Below are 16331 nucleotides of genomic sequence, written 5' to 3'. Positions count from 1 at the left end.
CTTTTTTGGCATCATTCACCGGAATGAATCTCATGCTCCCTAAAGTGGTCACACTTAGCTGAGTCACTTCCTTTCAACTGAAAACCTGTTAGTTAGAAAGACAGTTGCATTGTTTTATTGTCTTGGATTTGGAGCCAAAGATGACTTTGATTATTATGAGATTATTATCATGCTTTGTCTTTTTTATTTCTGCCTTTTTTTTTCTTTAATTTTTTAAAATGCAAGTGGATCAGCCAAACAGTTTCCTATTCTTTGCAGTGAATAAGACTAGTAGGAACTGCTGTGAGAATTAAATTGTTAAAGGATTGAAAATGATTGTCAAAAAATTCTTGCCTGAAAACAACTCACTACATTCTATATTAGTTCTATACCCTTGAATCTGTCTGTTGATGGATGGGCATATGAATTTTGTCTTGATGCTGTAGTGCTTGCATAGAAAATTTCAGCTTTTAATGATAGATTTTTCTTCATAGCAAGCAATTCTCAATTCCATGTGTAGTAACATTGAAGAGTATGACGAGAGGAGCAGTAGGGGAAAGGACTTTATCCAGCAATAGGAGGTCGGAATTGAATGGTGAGTCCCATTAATGCATGCAGTGTTGCAAACTTCTGTTATGTTGCATTCATAGGATACATAGCTTGCGACTCTAAAATGCCCCAAACCGAGAAGAGGGGGAACATACCACATGGCTAAAGTTACAGATCTCTGTGCTTGTGAATGTGTGTGGGATGGGTCACTTTCTGCCGTATGGTTTGTTTCGCAACATGGGGTGTTGGGTCTAGTCAGAGAAATTGACTAGAAAGGTACGAGACAATGAAGCCAACAGTTGCATGAGAAGAAACAAATGTTACATTTTAATGTGTGGCCTCCCAAATCAATCCAAATTCATCCCATCCTCTTCTGCTCTTTTGCACACCACCACCCAAATCAAGAAACCCGAGGCCGACCACAAAAATCCATGGTGGTAACTGGTAAAGCCCGCCCTCCTCTCACCTCACCGACAATTGGGTTTACGACTCTTGAACAGAAGTCTGTCAATGTGTGTTCATTGGATGAATTTCGGTCATTTGATTATCATCAATCCTTGGATGAATATTGTTTTGTAAGCAAAGGGACAGGACGACTCCTTTTGACTGGTAAGGTCGACAATGCGACATGGTGGGATAAATGCCAAAGACTGGTAGAATTGTATCCATATTGTTAAGATGTTGATGAATTGAGAGGCGCATGTTCTTGTGTTGACATGGGAAAACTTCAAGTGGATGGAATGGACGCGGAAATGTGAGGGGCTACCTTGTGGTGAGAGCGGTGGGGCGGTGGATGGGCCACGCTGAGGATGATGCCTTGTTCTGCTATTCCGCGACATGCAACATCAACCATTCCTCACGTGACTGGCTTCACCATTATTGTTCCTTCTTTCGGTATCCTGCCTAAACCAACGGCCTAGCTTAGGCCTCAAGCCTACCCATGGCCAGCGTCTGGGTTTGGTATTCTTTGCTGAAATTGCTCCCTAAAGGCAAAAGCTTTTGGACCAGTCTTCAATTCCTTTTACTAAATTTGCTAGCATTCAAGTTTGTCAATTGGGTTCAGACCCCCCCAAAGTCTTGTGGCAACCCAATCCTCAACTGGGCCTGAATGCACTACAACGGACCGGTTTTAGAAATGGGTTCCATGGTTAATCACCCTCAGTTACCAGCCAATCATCAAAATTGGATGACAGAAGGATTAAATTTGCTGTGAACAGAAGTTATTTGTCTTTTGTTGAGAAGCACGAATCTAGATGCACACAAGAGAATTTAAAACTCAATGAATTACTTCTACAATTTTTAATTATTCAATGTGAGAGATGAATAAAATAATTATCAATATTTCACTAATTTAAAAAAATGGCCTAACTTAACGATTGATACTCTCTCTGACTTAAGATCTAAGAGTTGAGTGATTAGAAAGACTAGTGGTCTAGCATTTTTTAATACTGGGTAATTAGAGAACAGAAAGCATAAGAAAAGGAGAAAGATGGATACATGTCTCAAAGGTCCAAGAAAAGGAACCCAAAAAGAGAAAAAAAAAAATCAAAAGGGGTGAAATAGATTGGTCGTGATTTCAGGTAGAGGCATCGTTGTCAATTGGTCAAGCTCATGTGATCCACCTTCATTGAATCATAGCGTAATTATGGTATACTTTCGGCACTCATTCCCGTAATTAAACAATCAAAAGTAATAACCCATCTTTCAACCAATATATAATTCCCCAGTTAACTCCATATGCATCCCCCTGCCATCATCCCTGAATTATTTTATTAGATAGGACTGATTACTGCACATTTCTTAGTATGTTGATCATCATCCAGTCAAGAAGAATAAAGTGGATCATTGCAGTTTCTGGCTAGTTGGCCGCTGCCGCAATCAGTGTAATTATGCTTAATCATGAACAGACTCACCAAATGACACGTTTTCTTTCTTTCTTTCTTTCTTTTTTTTCCCAAGTAGGAAAGAGTTATTCCTTTGGGCAACGTATAGCTCTAGGACTTCAAGCTCCAAGTCCTTGGTCGAAAATGCATCTTTACATGAAACCGGATCAACTATTAGCTAGTCACATCAATATCAAACTTGTTTGAGAAAAGAATTTGAATGGACATGATTGTTATTATTATGTTTGATTTCCTAAAAACGGAATGCATAACATCCAAGGAAGACGTACGTAGTTGTAGTAGTAGCAGTGGTGATAGCATAAGCAAGGATTTGAAAGGCAGACCCACAGGGCCACATCGTATATGCCTTAATTGAATTAACCTAACTCTGAAATAATAGACTCACAAGGACGGTGACTCGTTAATTTTAGAATTGATCTGAGATATCTGACAATATGAGCCTCCACTTATGAATTAAACATTATTAAAATTAGGCTTGAATCTTTGGACTTTGGATGCATGCCAGTGTATTAATTATATTATTATCTGTCAACCTAGGAGATCTCATTCTACCAACACTTGTTTAACATGCAATCCGATCAGATTCATGCGAACGCCACACAGATTAATGATGATAATCACAACTCATTTTGACTAAGCCATGTCCCAACAAATACTCATTTCTATATAACATCAAAATAAAAAATAAAAAATTAAAAAAAATACATGGGACTGCATCTTTCTTTCATCACCCTCTTAGATTTTCTAGGGATGATCTCTTTTCTACAGAATGGCACGTATCGCATGTTGCGTATCTGAGCTGGCTATCTGGGGTGCATACCTGGACATGTGGAATACTTAAGTCATCATCATCATCACTAACGTCACTGAAAATCAAACTAGAGTTGTAAAAATTAAAGCGAAAGATCATCGTATGTGAATGTTCCATGAGGGTGGCCTGACCGTCACATTTTAATTGGCTTTTCACATTTAAATGTGTTTCCCCTAGCTCCAACCAAAATACAGAGGCCGTTGGCATGGGACACATCGGACCAACTGCATACCCAGCCTGATTGAATTATGTACTTTAATGTTAGGATCGAGCATATCAAGTTGGTGTGATGTAGGCACTGGGTTAGAACATAGAATATATACATGTCCCAAAAAATCAAAGAACGGTGGAGGGTGAATCTAGGAACTAACTAATTGACATAAGATTAATCTAAAAGGGTGTGCGCGCCTCATCTGCACGTCATGGTTGCTCATCGAGTAAAAAAATATTTCAAATGAAAAATACGTAGACATGCAACTTTATTATGATCATGTTTGGTGCTGTACCACTCCTTTGACCATACCATAAGGGGCATAGTATCAAAATTGTAACACCAAACGACACAGGTGTGTGTAGAGTATTTAATTTTGGTAGCTAGGTAGGTATATATTCATGATCGATGAGGATTGAGGAGAAGCGTCCAATGCAAATGACTTAAGGATTTTCTTTTGTTTTTTAATCACAACAAGACGTGGGAGCAGCTTCCAGAGAAATTGAAGAGGCGAATCTAGTGTTAATTTGAGGGGGTGTTACGTGGAGAAAACGAACTAGTAGCAGGAATCTCGCCGGAAAAAAGTGTGGAGCATATCCCAGTCATGTGCCGACAGGAAACGCCCGATATTTACGACATCACACCTAGAGTCTAGACATATACATATCTTACAATGTAGTAAATAACAAGCTCACAACACAACAAAACTTAATTATATTATAATTACTATACCACGCAAAGCCACGAGTGAGGGGAAGGAAATGACTGGAATTTGTGAAATTTGTGTCAATGCTACGTTTAAAATAATGGAAGAAAGTGTCCTCTTGAGGAATCGGATTACGAGATGCCACGTGCCCGTACCCAAAATGTGGAATGCCATGTCTGACTGGTCAACAATCTCACCCTCCTGCTCACGTAGATCACTGCGCACCTGCATCGGCAACTGGGTGGGTGTGAGAAACATTGAGATCGTAATTATTATTATTAAGAAAAAATATGGGAAATTAATTAACAAACTAATTTTATTTTATTAAGAAATATTATAATAATTGAAATAAGAATATAAAATTGACAAGAAATAATAAGATAACATGGGCTTGCGTGCTGAGACTGACACAAAGAGGGCCTTGTAGTTGGGCGATAAACGAGCACATTTCTCTTAACCCACTTGAAGTCTAACCCCAGTTTGGGGACACAGAGAGAAGGACAGTATGGCGCATCTCTATTGCTTGATTCCCCTCTCTCTCAACAACTCTATTTAAAAACAAGCCTAGCCCACTTCTTTCTTCCATGCACTTGTCTTCTTCACCCACAGCACCCATTTCTCTCCACTTCCCTCAATTTTTTTTCCCGTTTTGTTCTTCTCTCTTCTTTCATTTTGCCTAACTTATCTCCCCCATCCATAACTTGTCTCAAACCACTTCTCCTTCCTCTCCACCTTTTAAAGCTTGCTTCGTATCTCTCCCCATTATTCCACACCCATCTTCTTCCACACAACTTACTCTTTATTTTTTTTTCTCCTTCTGACAATCCAATCCTCTCTAGCCACTTGCAGAGGCTGCTGCTACCTCCTCTTATCTATCTATCTGACACCAAAATGTCAAGCAGGAGATCGCGTTCAAGACAGCCAGGAGATTCGAGGATAAGTGACGATCAGATTGCTGATCTCGTGTCCAAGTTACAGCAGCTTATTCCTGAGATTCGCAATAGGCGCTCCGACAAGGTAGTTTGGTCTTTTTCTCAATTAAGCATGTTGAATACTTGTTCATATTGTGTGGTCTTCATTTTCTTTAGTAGAGATAAGTTTGGTCTTACCCACTGCACCCTCATTTATTTTTTGTGGCTCATTTAGCTACAGCATGATGAGGTGTGGGACTCAATTGTTCCCCCGTTAACACATCTCTCGTTAACCTAGAGTATTAATATTGATGTGTGTCTCCATGCCTTCATTTTTAAACAAAGACCCTGTCTAAACGCTAAATTTTTATTTTTTATTTATTTTTATTTTATCTTGGCAGGTATCGGCTTCTAAAGTCTTGCAGGAGACTTGCAACTATATTAGAAATTTGCATAGAGAGGTGGATGACCTAAGCGATCGATTGTCTGCGCTTTTGGCTTCCACCGACACGGATAGCGATCAGGCTGCTATAATTAGGAGCTTACTCATGTAATACAGCCTTTTATCTTTCTCTATTTCTTCTTCTTCTTCTTCTACCTAGGGTTTGGTCTCTAGGCCACAAGGGTCAGCATGGACTACATAGCTAGCTCCTTGGTATCCCTTTGCAGAGGCACTTGTAGTAATTAAGTCATATAATAAAAGGACTTGCACTTTAGAGTCCTCTCTCATTTCCCATTTCATGGAGTTGTTCTCAATTTTGGAATTGATTCAAAGCTTTTGTATCTAGTTAAAGCAATGCTCGCATTGCTCTCGATGGAAGAGTAAATTTTAAGATTATCTTTTGCCCATGATTGCCATACTTACATTGAATATTAGATAAGCTTTCTATCTATCTATCTATATATATATACAAAGTTCCAAAGTTTAGAGGCTAATGCATGTTATCATATATATATATATATATAATCATATGTTAATCTCCTTTCAAGCCCTCTCCCCTATGAGAAACTTGGGAGTGAACCCATAATTAATGTGTCAACCTCTTGATGCTGAGAGCCTTAAGCACGTGACCCGACCCCACACCAATTTTGTAATGTATTTGAACCAGGAACCCGTGATAGTAAGATTAATGTTAGGACCATTTACTCACAAGACATAGTATATATCCCAAGGACTTCATTGTACTATCATGTATTCACGATCTACGCCTTGGGAGTATCTATAGTTGAAGAATATGCACTCTCCTCTGCTCCATGTATAGTAGATGAGTTAGCCAATCATGATCTGCAAACTACTGATCATCACTAGAAAGCATCCCACCAAGGCAAAAATATCAGCAGGTAGAGCCTACTGATCAAAGGGAATATGGAGGTTGCATTTTGTCCTCTTTCCTCTGAGTATTAGGTATTTGCACTTTTTTCCAACCGAATATGACTGTAAGAGGATGAGTTGCTCTCAATTCTTTCCACTGTCTGTCCTGGCCATATGCACAAAGTGTGAAATGGTACGTGACCCTGGCTGGCTGGCTGGCCCGCGGTGAAGTATGGGTATTTGATTGATGTGTTCATCTTATTTATAATAATATTTTAATACGAAAAATAAAATGAATGACACACAATTGATATAGACAACTCGTATATAATGAAAATGTTTTAATTTTAAAAACATGCATCACGTGGTACTGTCATGCTCTTCACGTGCTTGCACATTGCATAACTTGACTGGGGCTTCAATTCAACCGGGAGAAGGTGCTTATGCATCCGGCAGTCATATCTTTTCTGCATGCTCATCTGCCGAAACTAGCTCCTAGAATGGGGGATATCTCCGGGCTTTATATAGATAAGCACGCCAATTTGCATCAGTCAGAGCTAAAGTAAAAGTTGAGTTACATAGATGCTTAGGAATTTAGTTTCCCTCCAGCCCCTAAAGAATTAGGTTGACGCTAATAGTCCCTTACCATATTAAATTCTTGTCGGAGGTCTGTGTAATGTGCAGCCAAATACGACCTTAAGTGTCAAGGATTGTAAAATTTCCATAGACTTTCGGACCAAAAGCGTATGGAAATGATCTAGTTTGCCGACAAAACAGTGAAAAGTAAAAAAGAGAAATTTTTTGAGTCTTTGGTTCAATGTTCTTTCATTAGGTTTACCCCCAAATTGAGACAACTCTATTAAATTTACCCTTAGCTACTCTCTAAATCCTTTGATACACAAATTTCAAGTGGGCTTGGCTTTATTTGGGGGTCTTACGTTGTGATTTGGCATGAGTCCTTTTGGTCCAGTGAAGCGTTTGGCAAGGATGGTCGCACGAAATACCTTCTTACAGTGGTGGCTGAATCAGGCCCAGTTGCCATAGTCGTTTCAGTTTCAGTAGTTGAATTCTTGCATTCTATGGAAATTAAGAGTTGCTAAGTGTCAGACAATATTCTAAATGCGCTTGTCAAACTTAATTGGCATATCTCTTAGAGTTGTATAGAGATCATTGCTGAGAGTTTTGAGATCAATCCAGGGTTTTATCAATTTTGCCTTCCTCTAATTTTTTAAGTGAGTATTGTTCAAATAATAATGCGAGTGTTGTTGAAATGGGTGTAAAGATGAGCTTAATTTCAGTAGAAATTGGCTAGAATATAGGAAGCTTTTGTTCCACAGCCCACTGCAGCCAGTCCCAAAGTGGGGTGGCACTTTGTGGTGATGGATCGGGCTAAGATTTCTAGGTGTGATAACTGATAGTCACTCAAGCTTGGTCATGGACGACATATTATTACTACTAAACGAACCAAGTTTAATAACAACAACATTTGGAATAATAATAGTGAAATAGAAAATTAAAGTAACAAAATTTCCTTCCTTGTGCTTCGAGCAAAGGACGAGATGAATGCTTGTTGTTAGAGTAGGACTTTGACTCCTACTTGAACTCGTAGTCTAGCGTGTCATGACTTTGTTTCCTACTTTAACTCAAAGATCTGCTAATTATATATATAATGCATCAGCTAACCGTGCTCCTATCCATGAAGTACCACATCTTGCTTAGGCTCACCCCAATGCCAAGACACATGATTGCCTCAAGTCCATCCATACTTGCCTTGAGTTAGTTCCACTCGTGCCATGCATCCAGCCCACATATGCTTAAGTTAGCCTGCACATGAGTTGTATGTTGCTATTGCGCGTCTTTGGTCAGTTCATGCACATGTTGGGCTCAAACATCTCACAATGCCTTACTACCAAGGCTATGCTTATCCCATTCTGCGACGTGTTGCCCTTGGCCAAGGCACTCTTCCTTAGTTCCCACATACCTTGTGTCATTGTGCCCACGGGTTGCGCCACATGAAAACACCCTGCCTATGCATGTGTGTTGCTTATTGATTCGTCCCCGATTGGTGTTCCAATTGATTCAACTCAATTGATGTGCTTTGATCTCAATCCTCAGACGGGAGTAATCAACAAAATTTATAAACCTATTTCACCATATACCGGGGTAGCATTTAGCTAGCATAGTATAGTGGCTATAAGATCCTCCACAGAGATGAGTTTTCACTTCGCAATTGATATTAGTTCAAAAACTGAATTGGTGCTTTTTCTTTTCTTTGTTAGCTTTAAAAGAAGACATAAGTTTGAATGAAAACGGATGGTATTAAGCTAACCTAACATAAAGTAACTAAAATTAACTAGAAAGAAATTAGAAAGAAAGGTGTTTCTTGGGATTTCAGGTTACTAGGATCAGGTGCCAACTACAAAGAGGGAGATTCCGGTCACTTGAATCTTTTCCTCGCATTCGGAATTTAACCTATAGTTATTTCCCGAACCGGTGTGATACAGATGCTTGCTATTAATGGTTTCAACGCTAAATCCCTCTCACTGATACACCTTGCAATGACTCGTACCTCTCGCCTAGTATTTGCCATTCAAGGTGATCCTTACCATCGGATCATCCTTCACAAGCGAACAAGAGATAACAATTAGACCTCCATGGAGCAAGATTGCAAGCAATAAGAATCCATGGAATCCGAAAGCTTACCAAGTATTGACTATTCATGGTAATCCTAGTTAACTAAAAATATAAAAACCAAAAATGGATCACACTTTCTCTTCATTAAAAACGGAAACAACAAAATCTCACACTTATGTAGCCGGAACCTTACTTAGCTTCCTTCACCCAAGAAACAAAAAGCCTAGCCACTCATCCTCTGAGAAAACATCTCAGAGAATGTTTGGCTAGCAAGAAAATGAAAATGAAAGAGAAGAAAAAACAGAGTAAGGCTCTGTATATTCTATATATTGATCGATTCTACATACTTATATATCTATATGTTTTACAATGGATGTAAGGGAATATATATAGAGAAGTTTTTCCAACCTTCCTAGCTAAGAAATCTTATGGTTGGTGGATTACAAGGAGAAGAATGGAAATTTATACAAAAATATCTTAAGAAAAGATCTAAAAGAGTCGGTGCACAAATATCCCAGTTCGCATGTAGATTTCGCACGTTGCATGGTGACTTGCGAAAATCTCGCAAGTTGATTTCGCAACTTGGAATCCATTTTCGCACGTTGAGCTCCAAGTTTGCAAGTTGCAAAATCACTTTCGCAAGTTGGGCTTCTCTGTGACTGTGCGGCTGTATTCCATTTCCATTTCGCAAGGTAGGCTTTAATTTCGCACGTTGGAGTTCCAAATTCGCAAGATGCGAATTTGTCATTCAGCTGGATGCAGTTGTCTTGAGAAGGCCATATCTTCCTCATTTCATCTCCAATTCGTACACTGTTTGAAGCGTTGGATTCTTGACTTCCTGATCTTTGAAATGGTATATAGCATGTAGAAAATGGACTTTGGGAAATGCTCCAAAAGTGCGAAAGAAGACTACAGCTGCTGTCCTCTGTTTTCTTCACTCTGTTTTTCCTCTCTCCATTGTTCTTTCCTTGCATACTTTGAACGACTTTGGCAAAGGGCTATGAAGCTCCAAAGCTTGGTTCTTCATGAATTTGAGCTTCCAAAAGCCTTTCCATGAACTATATATAGCTCTCCCTCATTCTTGGATTGCTTTGCTGTAGCTAAAAGCTATCAAAAACACCAAAACTTAACACAATTTGATTAGAAACGATTGCAAGGGTCCTTAACATGCCAATTGAGTTAAAAGGTAATAATTACTACTCAAGAGTGTTTAAAAGAGTTAATTACAAGTTACAAAATAGCAGTTTTTGAGTAGTAATCACTTATGCATGCTGTCACGCCAACATGCTTGTGTGTTACTTCCGTCTATGCATGCCATCAGCTTGTGTGCGCTTCTAAGGCTTCCATCTTGGTCACTGCACCTTTTTTTGCTGGTAGGTTGCTCATGGGGCTAAGATGCTACCCTCATGAGGCCTATGTCCTGTGATGCTTAGTTTAAGGTGTTGACAGACCCTCCCCCACTTGGAGCCTTCAACATCCATGTCACTCCTGCACCTTGTCTTCAAACTGCCGTAGGGTGTCACCCTTTTCCCAGCTTGCTTCGCTCTCGGACACCTATTTCCAATAAATTAGAAACTCAATCCATTTATTTTTTCAGTTCCCCATCTTCTTATCTTTTAGGATGCTTGCTATTTCCCTACCAAACTCCTTCTGAATGTAGGAAGGTACTCGTTTCGCTTACACTCTTTTGGGATCAAGGTCCTCGTGATAGGGTTTTAAGAAGCTCACATGGAATGAAGAGTGAAGCTTCAATCTCTCAAGAAGCTTTAGCTTGTAAGCCACAACGCTAATCTTCTTCACAATCTTAAAAGGGCCATCTTATTTTGGAATCAAGCCCCTCTGGAATTGCTTTGTCATGCCCCAAAACCCACTCCAAGGGCATGACAGTCATTTCACATCTCAAGCATAAAGGCTTAAAGTGGAAACGACACAAACATTCGTATTGTAACTAAAAATTTATAAATTTCCAAATTCCTGTTTAAAGTAGCATGACAAAATTCTAAAATCTCCAAGTATCAACTTTAGAAAAAAAAACTAACACATCAACCAGAGTGTTATTGTCCAAATAACTCAAAATTCAAATAATTTAAACAAGAATTAAATTTTAACATCTAAATAATGTTCAAAATAAAGTTTGAACCAAAATCCTAACAAACAAAAATTCCCCAACCTAGCCATCACTTCTCGCCCGAATTGAGAGTACCTGAAAAATTATCAACGAATGTGCATGAATTTAAAGCTCAATAAGGAACATCAATACAATTTCATGGATTAAACATTTTTATTATAATTACAAACAAGAAATATAATATATACTCATTTTCATAAAAACTTTTGAGTTAAACATGCTAATATTTTCAAAACTTTTCAACAAAACTTTCTAATATCCAATTCAAAACAATTTCTCATCAAAACCAAATCAAATACATTCAAAATATCTTTACTTTGGTTATTATATGACAAATGGTGTCCAATTAAGTGAGACTTCACAAATGAGTGACTAGTTTCAAATTTGTTCTAGTTAAGGTGAACAAAACCAAATGTTAACAATTACATCCGGTTGACTAGGGTCATAAGGTCAACAATTATAACCCGTTGACTACGACCATATAATATCAACTATTATAACCTATTGATTAGGACCGAATATGTCAACAACTATAACCCGTTGAATAGGACCATAGAAATGTCAATAATTATAACCCCTTGACTAGGGTCATAAGAACCAGAGTCAAACACTTTATTTCATTAATTCAAACTAACAAAACAAAATATCATATTTCAAAATTTTTTCACTTTCCATAAATAAACAAAGAAGATTCTCAAATATATTTTCCATACAAAACATATATTTGATCCACGTGAAAAGATAAAAATAATATTTTTATATTTCAAAATACAATATAAAAATAAAATTATTTTCTTTTATAAAAATCTTCATTAATTTCCCTTACCTTGAAGAAGCACTCAAAATCTTGAAGTATTTAGCTTGACGAATTTACTCCTCACCTAACATAATATTATACACAATATTGATTATTGATTATTTATCTAAATATATAAATTTGACAATCTTAAAAAAATATTTTATTTAGTATTAGAGATCCTAATTAATTTCTCATATTAATATTATTTCCAACCAATATTATTTTCAACTTCCTAAACAATAATTTATTTCTCTTTTTTAACTTATCTAAATTAAATATTTTAAGAATATTTATTTGCATTAAACTATTATTACTATTATTTAAATCTCCTAATGAAACTTAACAAATACCTCATGCAATTCTTTTTTTTTTTTTTTTCAACATGCCAAATCCTTCCTACACATCTTTCATCATTTTTTTTCCTCTCTAAAGTCAAAACTTTTAACCTCTATACTTGCAAATTTTATGTAATTTTCACATCTGAAACTATATAAATTTTTTTAAATCTAGATATATTCATTTGAGTAATCAAAATTTATCGATCCCCATTTAATAAATCAAACTATGTTCATAATTTTTTAATCTTTTTGATCTAGAAATTAATTAAACAAACTCTAATCAAAATTGAGATATTCCAAAGAATATCTAAAGTGTTCAAAGTTATATAACGAATATAAAATATTAATTTAAGGATTAAAAATCTTATCTGAAAAATTGATCTTCAAACTCTAAACCTCCAAATCTTCATCCCTATGCTCTCTGATATTTTTGATCTCTATGTAAAAGGGTTTTCTGAATAGAGAAGATAGGAAAAATCTAATTTATATCTAGGGATTTTAAATACGAAAAGACCTTTTTACCCTTATTAAATTACTTTAATTAATAATTTCTAAATTATGATTTTTACCCAAAATTAGGTTCGGGCATTACATGCTTTCTCTTGATCTTTTTCCAAATCTAGGGAGTGAGTTTAAGCATAACTTTATCTTCTACTTGAAATTCCAATAGTCTCTTTCCTTTATCTACATACTTTTTCATGCGTCGGTTTGCCTTCTCTGGACTTTCTCGTGCTTCAACAAGTAGTTCTTATCGGGTCTTAGCGAATTTATATGCTATAGGACTCACACTTCATTTTGGCTAATAAGTAGCCAACACATCTAAGGGCATAGGTGGTTGGAACCCAATTGCCACCTCAAATGGGTTTTTTCCTTGTTGCAAAACTTTGATGCAAATTGTAAGACAACTATGTTGTATTCATGAGTTCAAGCCAAATTTCTTGTATAGCCATTATGTAATGCCTTAGGTATTCCTCTAGCAATGCATTCACCTTCTCTGTTTGCTCATATGTTTGAGGGTGATTGGCAATGGAGGATTTAGATTCTATTCCCATAATCTTGAATAGCTCTACCCAAAATGTATCTATGAATTGCAAGTCCCTATCACTAACAATGTCCTCGAGTATTTTAAAGTGCTTCACAACATGCTAAAGAAAAGCCTTGTTGCTTCTTCAATAAGACACTCATGTGGTGTTGGTATAAATGTTGCATATTTTGAGAATCTTGTTAAGACATTGAGTCTTATTTATATGTTAGAAATTTTGTTCCAATTTATTTTTGGCTATAGAAGTCTTTTTAAATAGTGATTTACTCTCAATTGAAGAACAAAGGTTTTTGTTCGTCTAATCAGAAAGTCACAGGTATGTCTAAAAAGGTTTGACTTGTGACATATTAAGCTTCTTTGAGGTATAAAAAAGTTTTGTATCATTTTTGTATTTAAAGGAGACAACTAAAGTTGTTAATCTTGCTCAAGTAGTTAGCCTGCTCAAGCGGTCTAAGTTCGCTCAAGTGATCATGATAGTCTTGCCAAGATTGAAAACGAATTTTGGATGAATTTCACTCAAATTCTATTTTGGAAACTAAAGATACCACGACTCTTTTAGTTTTTTTCCTATAAATACCTTTCTAATAACCCCTTAAGGGTTAGAGATTGTGGATTTTTTAGGAAGAGATTGGAGATCGTAGAGATAATAGAGATCTTAGAGTTTAGAGACCTCTCATTCTTAAGAGAGAGACTCCTTGAGAAAAAACCTAATTCCCACAACATTCTCGATCTCTCATTCAAGGATTTGAGTCTTTGAATATTTGGTTAAAGACCTTAATCCCTATGGAGTGGTCGGAGGATCTACTAAGGAGCAACAAGGAGTTTTTGTGTCGTGGATGTGAATTGAGTTGTAGGTGTAGGAGAGTAAGTCTTTCGTCCTAATGGAGAGTCCATATCCCTTAATTCCTATGGCTTAACCCGCCAGTGGGGTGTTGATGAACCCAAATCAAGATGGGCTTGATAGTGGAGGCCATGGGCTTACCTAAGGCCCTATCCCACTTAATCTTTTAAGATAGATAAGAGCATTTTAAATCCTTAGTAATTACCTTACTGAATAAAATATTTACTTGGAGAATTTCCAAAACTATTTATTTCCTAATTGGAAAGCTATTATAATAAGAGAATGTCAATATGAAATTTTTTAAATTTCCATGAGTATTTTTCAAAAATAATTTTAATAAAATATTAACTCTCAAAATTTTAAAATCCATTTTTATAAAATTCTCCTTCTATACACAGTTAATAAATATTTTATCTAGGAAATGTTTTCAAAGAAAATTATTTCCATCAAATTACTAAGCTTTTGATAATAATTGTTTAATGAGATATTATCTCTAATAGAAAATTTCAAAATATTTATTTTCCAAATTCGAAGTACTAGTGTAATAAGGAAATTAATTACCAATTTATGAAAATTTGAAAATCTTGAGAGCATCGTATCTAAGAAAGGAACCTTAGCTTCTCATATTCAAAATTCCTCACAAATTTATTTTCCTTATCCATACAATTTTCCAATTTAATAAATATTCTCATGGAAACATCATAATAATTTATTCCATTAAATACTACAAAAAACACAACCATTTTAGTAATTCCTTAATAGATAAAATAGTCTATATGAAAAACTTCAAAAAATATTTATTTCCTTAGAAGAAATTAAACAATCCATTTTGGAAAGTATTTTCAAATTATTTTATTTCTCCATTAAATTACTAAAAGTTTCTAAAAATAATTGACATATTTTCTTATCATAAGTCTCTATCATGAGATTTTCCAAATCTGTTGTTTATTTTTAAACTAGGACTCTTATACTAAAAAAATTGCTATCTTATTCCTTATTCTTGAATTATCCATGTCCAAACAGAACAATTTCCTTTTTCTCTCAGTGGGGGAAAGTCTAGAGGACCATATAGGTTTAATTATCCTTCTCTTAGGGTGAGAGAGCTTGAAGAACCGCCTATCCATGTCCAAGTGTATAGTTATAAAAGGAATAACATTCTCATTAGCAACAATTGGTTTAAATAAATAATTTTAGAAAAAAATTTCTCATGAAAATTTACTAAGAATACCAAAATACTTTGCTTTATGTTTGAACACTTATTTTAGTAACCTTCTTAATTATAATTATCTATAATGAATTTTCAAAATTAAATTCTTTTTTTTTTAATCAGAATCTCGTCCAAAATAAGAAAAATATTATTTTATGGAGGTTTGGAATAACAAGAACTTTTCCTTAAAAAAAAAAAAAAAATCTTAGAGATCTCAATGATTTGAGAAAATTTTAAATAAAATCAAAATCTCTAAGAATTAATTTTAAAAAGGAAAGAAAACTTTAAATCTTTTTCCAACTTATCTTTTCTTAAAGTAAAATTTCATAATCATGCACATTTCAATTTAAATACGTTTTCCAATTTTGAAAAAATCCATGAAAATTTATATCCAATTAAAATACTAAAATATCTTATGGCCACATATGCAATTAATAAAGGTAACATATAATAAAAACAAAGGAATAATTAAATAATTATTCCCATGGTCTTAGGAATTCTATTGCATATTTAGTAATTAAATATTGGATAAAATCCAAATTACTAAAATAGCCTTGCAACCAAAGATTAGGGTTAGTAAAAATTGAAAAACCCTAAAAGGCCCAATTGTCACAAAAAAGAGAGCCTAAAAAGAAGCTTAAAATTGAGCACAAACAACCAAAACAATTTGGCTTGAACTTAATCCCAAAACAACATGCTCTTTATTTCAATTGGTTATATCTCCCTTGTTTCAACTTTGAATTGTGAATCCTTTGAAGTGTTGGATTCCTAACTTCTTGAACTTCAAAAACATATGTGATTTACCCTAAGAAACTCATGGGATGTAGTCCTGATTTTGAGTCAAAGTTGACATCACCGTGTTGTCATGCTCTTTGCCCAACTTTGCTTCAATCGACCATATCTCCCTTGTTTCAATTTCGATTTATGAACCATTTGAAGCATTGGATTCTTGACTTCCT

At 35.6% G+C, this 16331-nt stretch overlaps 1 protein-coding gene and 1 long non-coding RNA gene across 2 annotated transcripts; one reads left to right on the top strand and one right to left on the bottom strand.

The window, feature by feature from the left end:
* Positions 1 to 3149: 3149 nt before the first annotated feature.
* On the bottom strand, positions 3150 to 4659 carry LOC117911733. The gene is made up of 3 exons (XR_004650904.1): positions 4570 to 4659; positions 4187 to 4397; positions 3150 to 3252 (listed from the first exon to the last, which is right to left on the bottom strand). It is a non-coding gene; the product is annotated as an uncharacterized LOC117911733 (long non-coding RNA).
* A 36-nt stretch (positions 4660 to 4695) lies between these two features.
* LOC117911724 (transcription factor PRE6) lies at positions 4696 to 5931 on the top strand. Its single transcript, XM_034826129.1, has 2 exons — positions 4696 to 5177; positions 5473 to 5931. The coding sequence occupies exons 1-2, from the start codon at positions 5052 to 5054 to the stop codon at positions 5623 to 5625; spliced, it is 279 nt and encodes a 92-aa protein (XP_034682020.1). The 5' UTR covers positions 4696 to 5051; the 3' UTR covers positions 5626 to 5931.
* The last annotated feature ends 10400 nt before the right edge of the window (positions 5932 to 16331 follow it).

This window comes from Vitis riparia, chromosome 1 (genome assembly GCF_004353265.1).
Source record: "Vitis riparia cultivar Riparia Gloire de Montpellier isolate 1030 chromosome 1, EGFV_Vit.rip_1.0, whole genome shotgun sequence".
NCBI lineage: Eukaryota > Viridiplantae > Streptophyta > Magnoliopsida > Vitales > Vitaceae > Vitis > Vitis riparia.
Note: the sequence above shows the minus strand (reverse complement) of the source record. Positions and strands in the feature narration are given on the sequence as shown.

What these genes read in the sequence shown, in the direction of transcription:
- LOC117911724 (XM_034826129.1), top strand. Translation starts at nt 5,052, where the DNA reads ATGTCAAGCAGGAGATCGCGTTCAAGACAGCCAGGAGATTCGAGGATA. An exon ending in GCAATAGGCGCTCCGACAAG is followed by an intron (nt 5,178 to 5,472) that starts GTAGTTTGGTCT and finishes TTATCTTGGCAG; the next exon opens with GTATCGGCTTCTAAAGTCTT.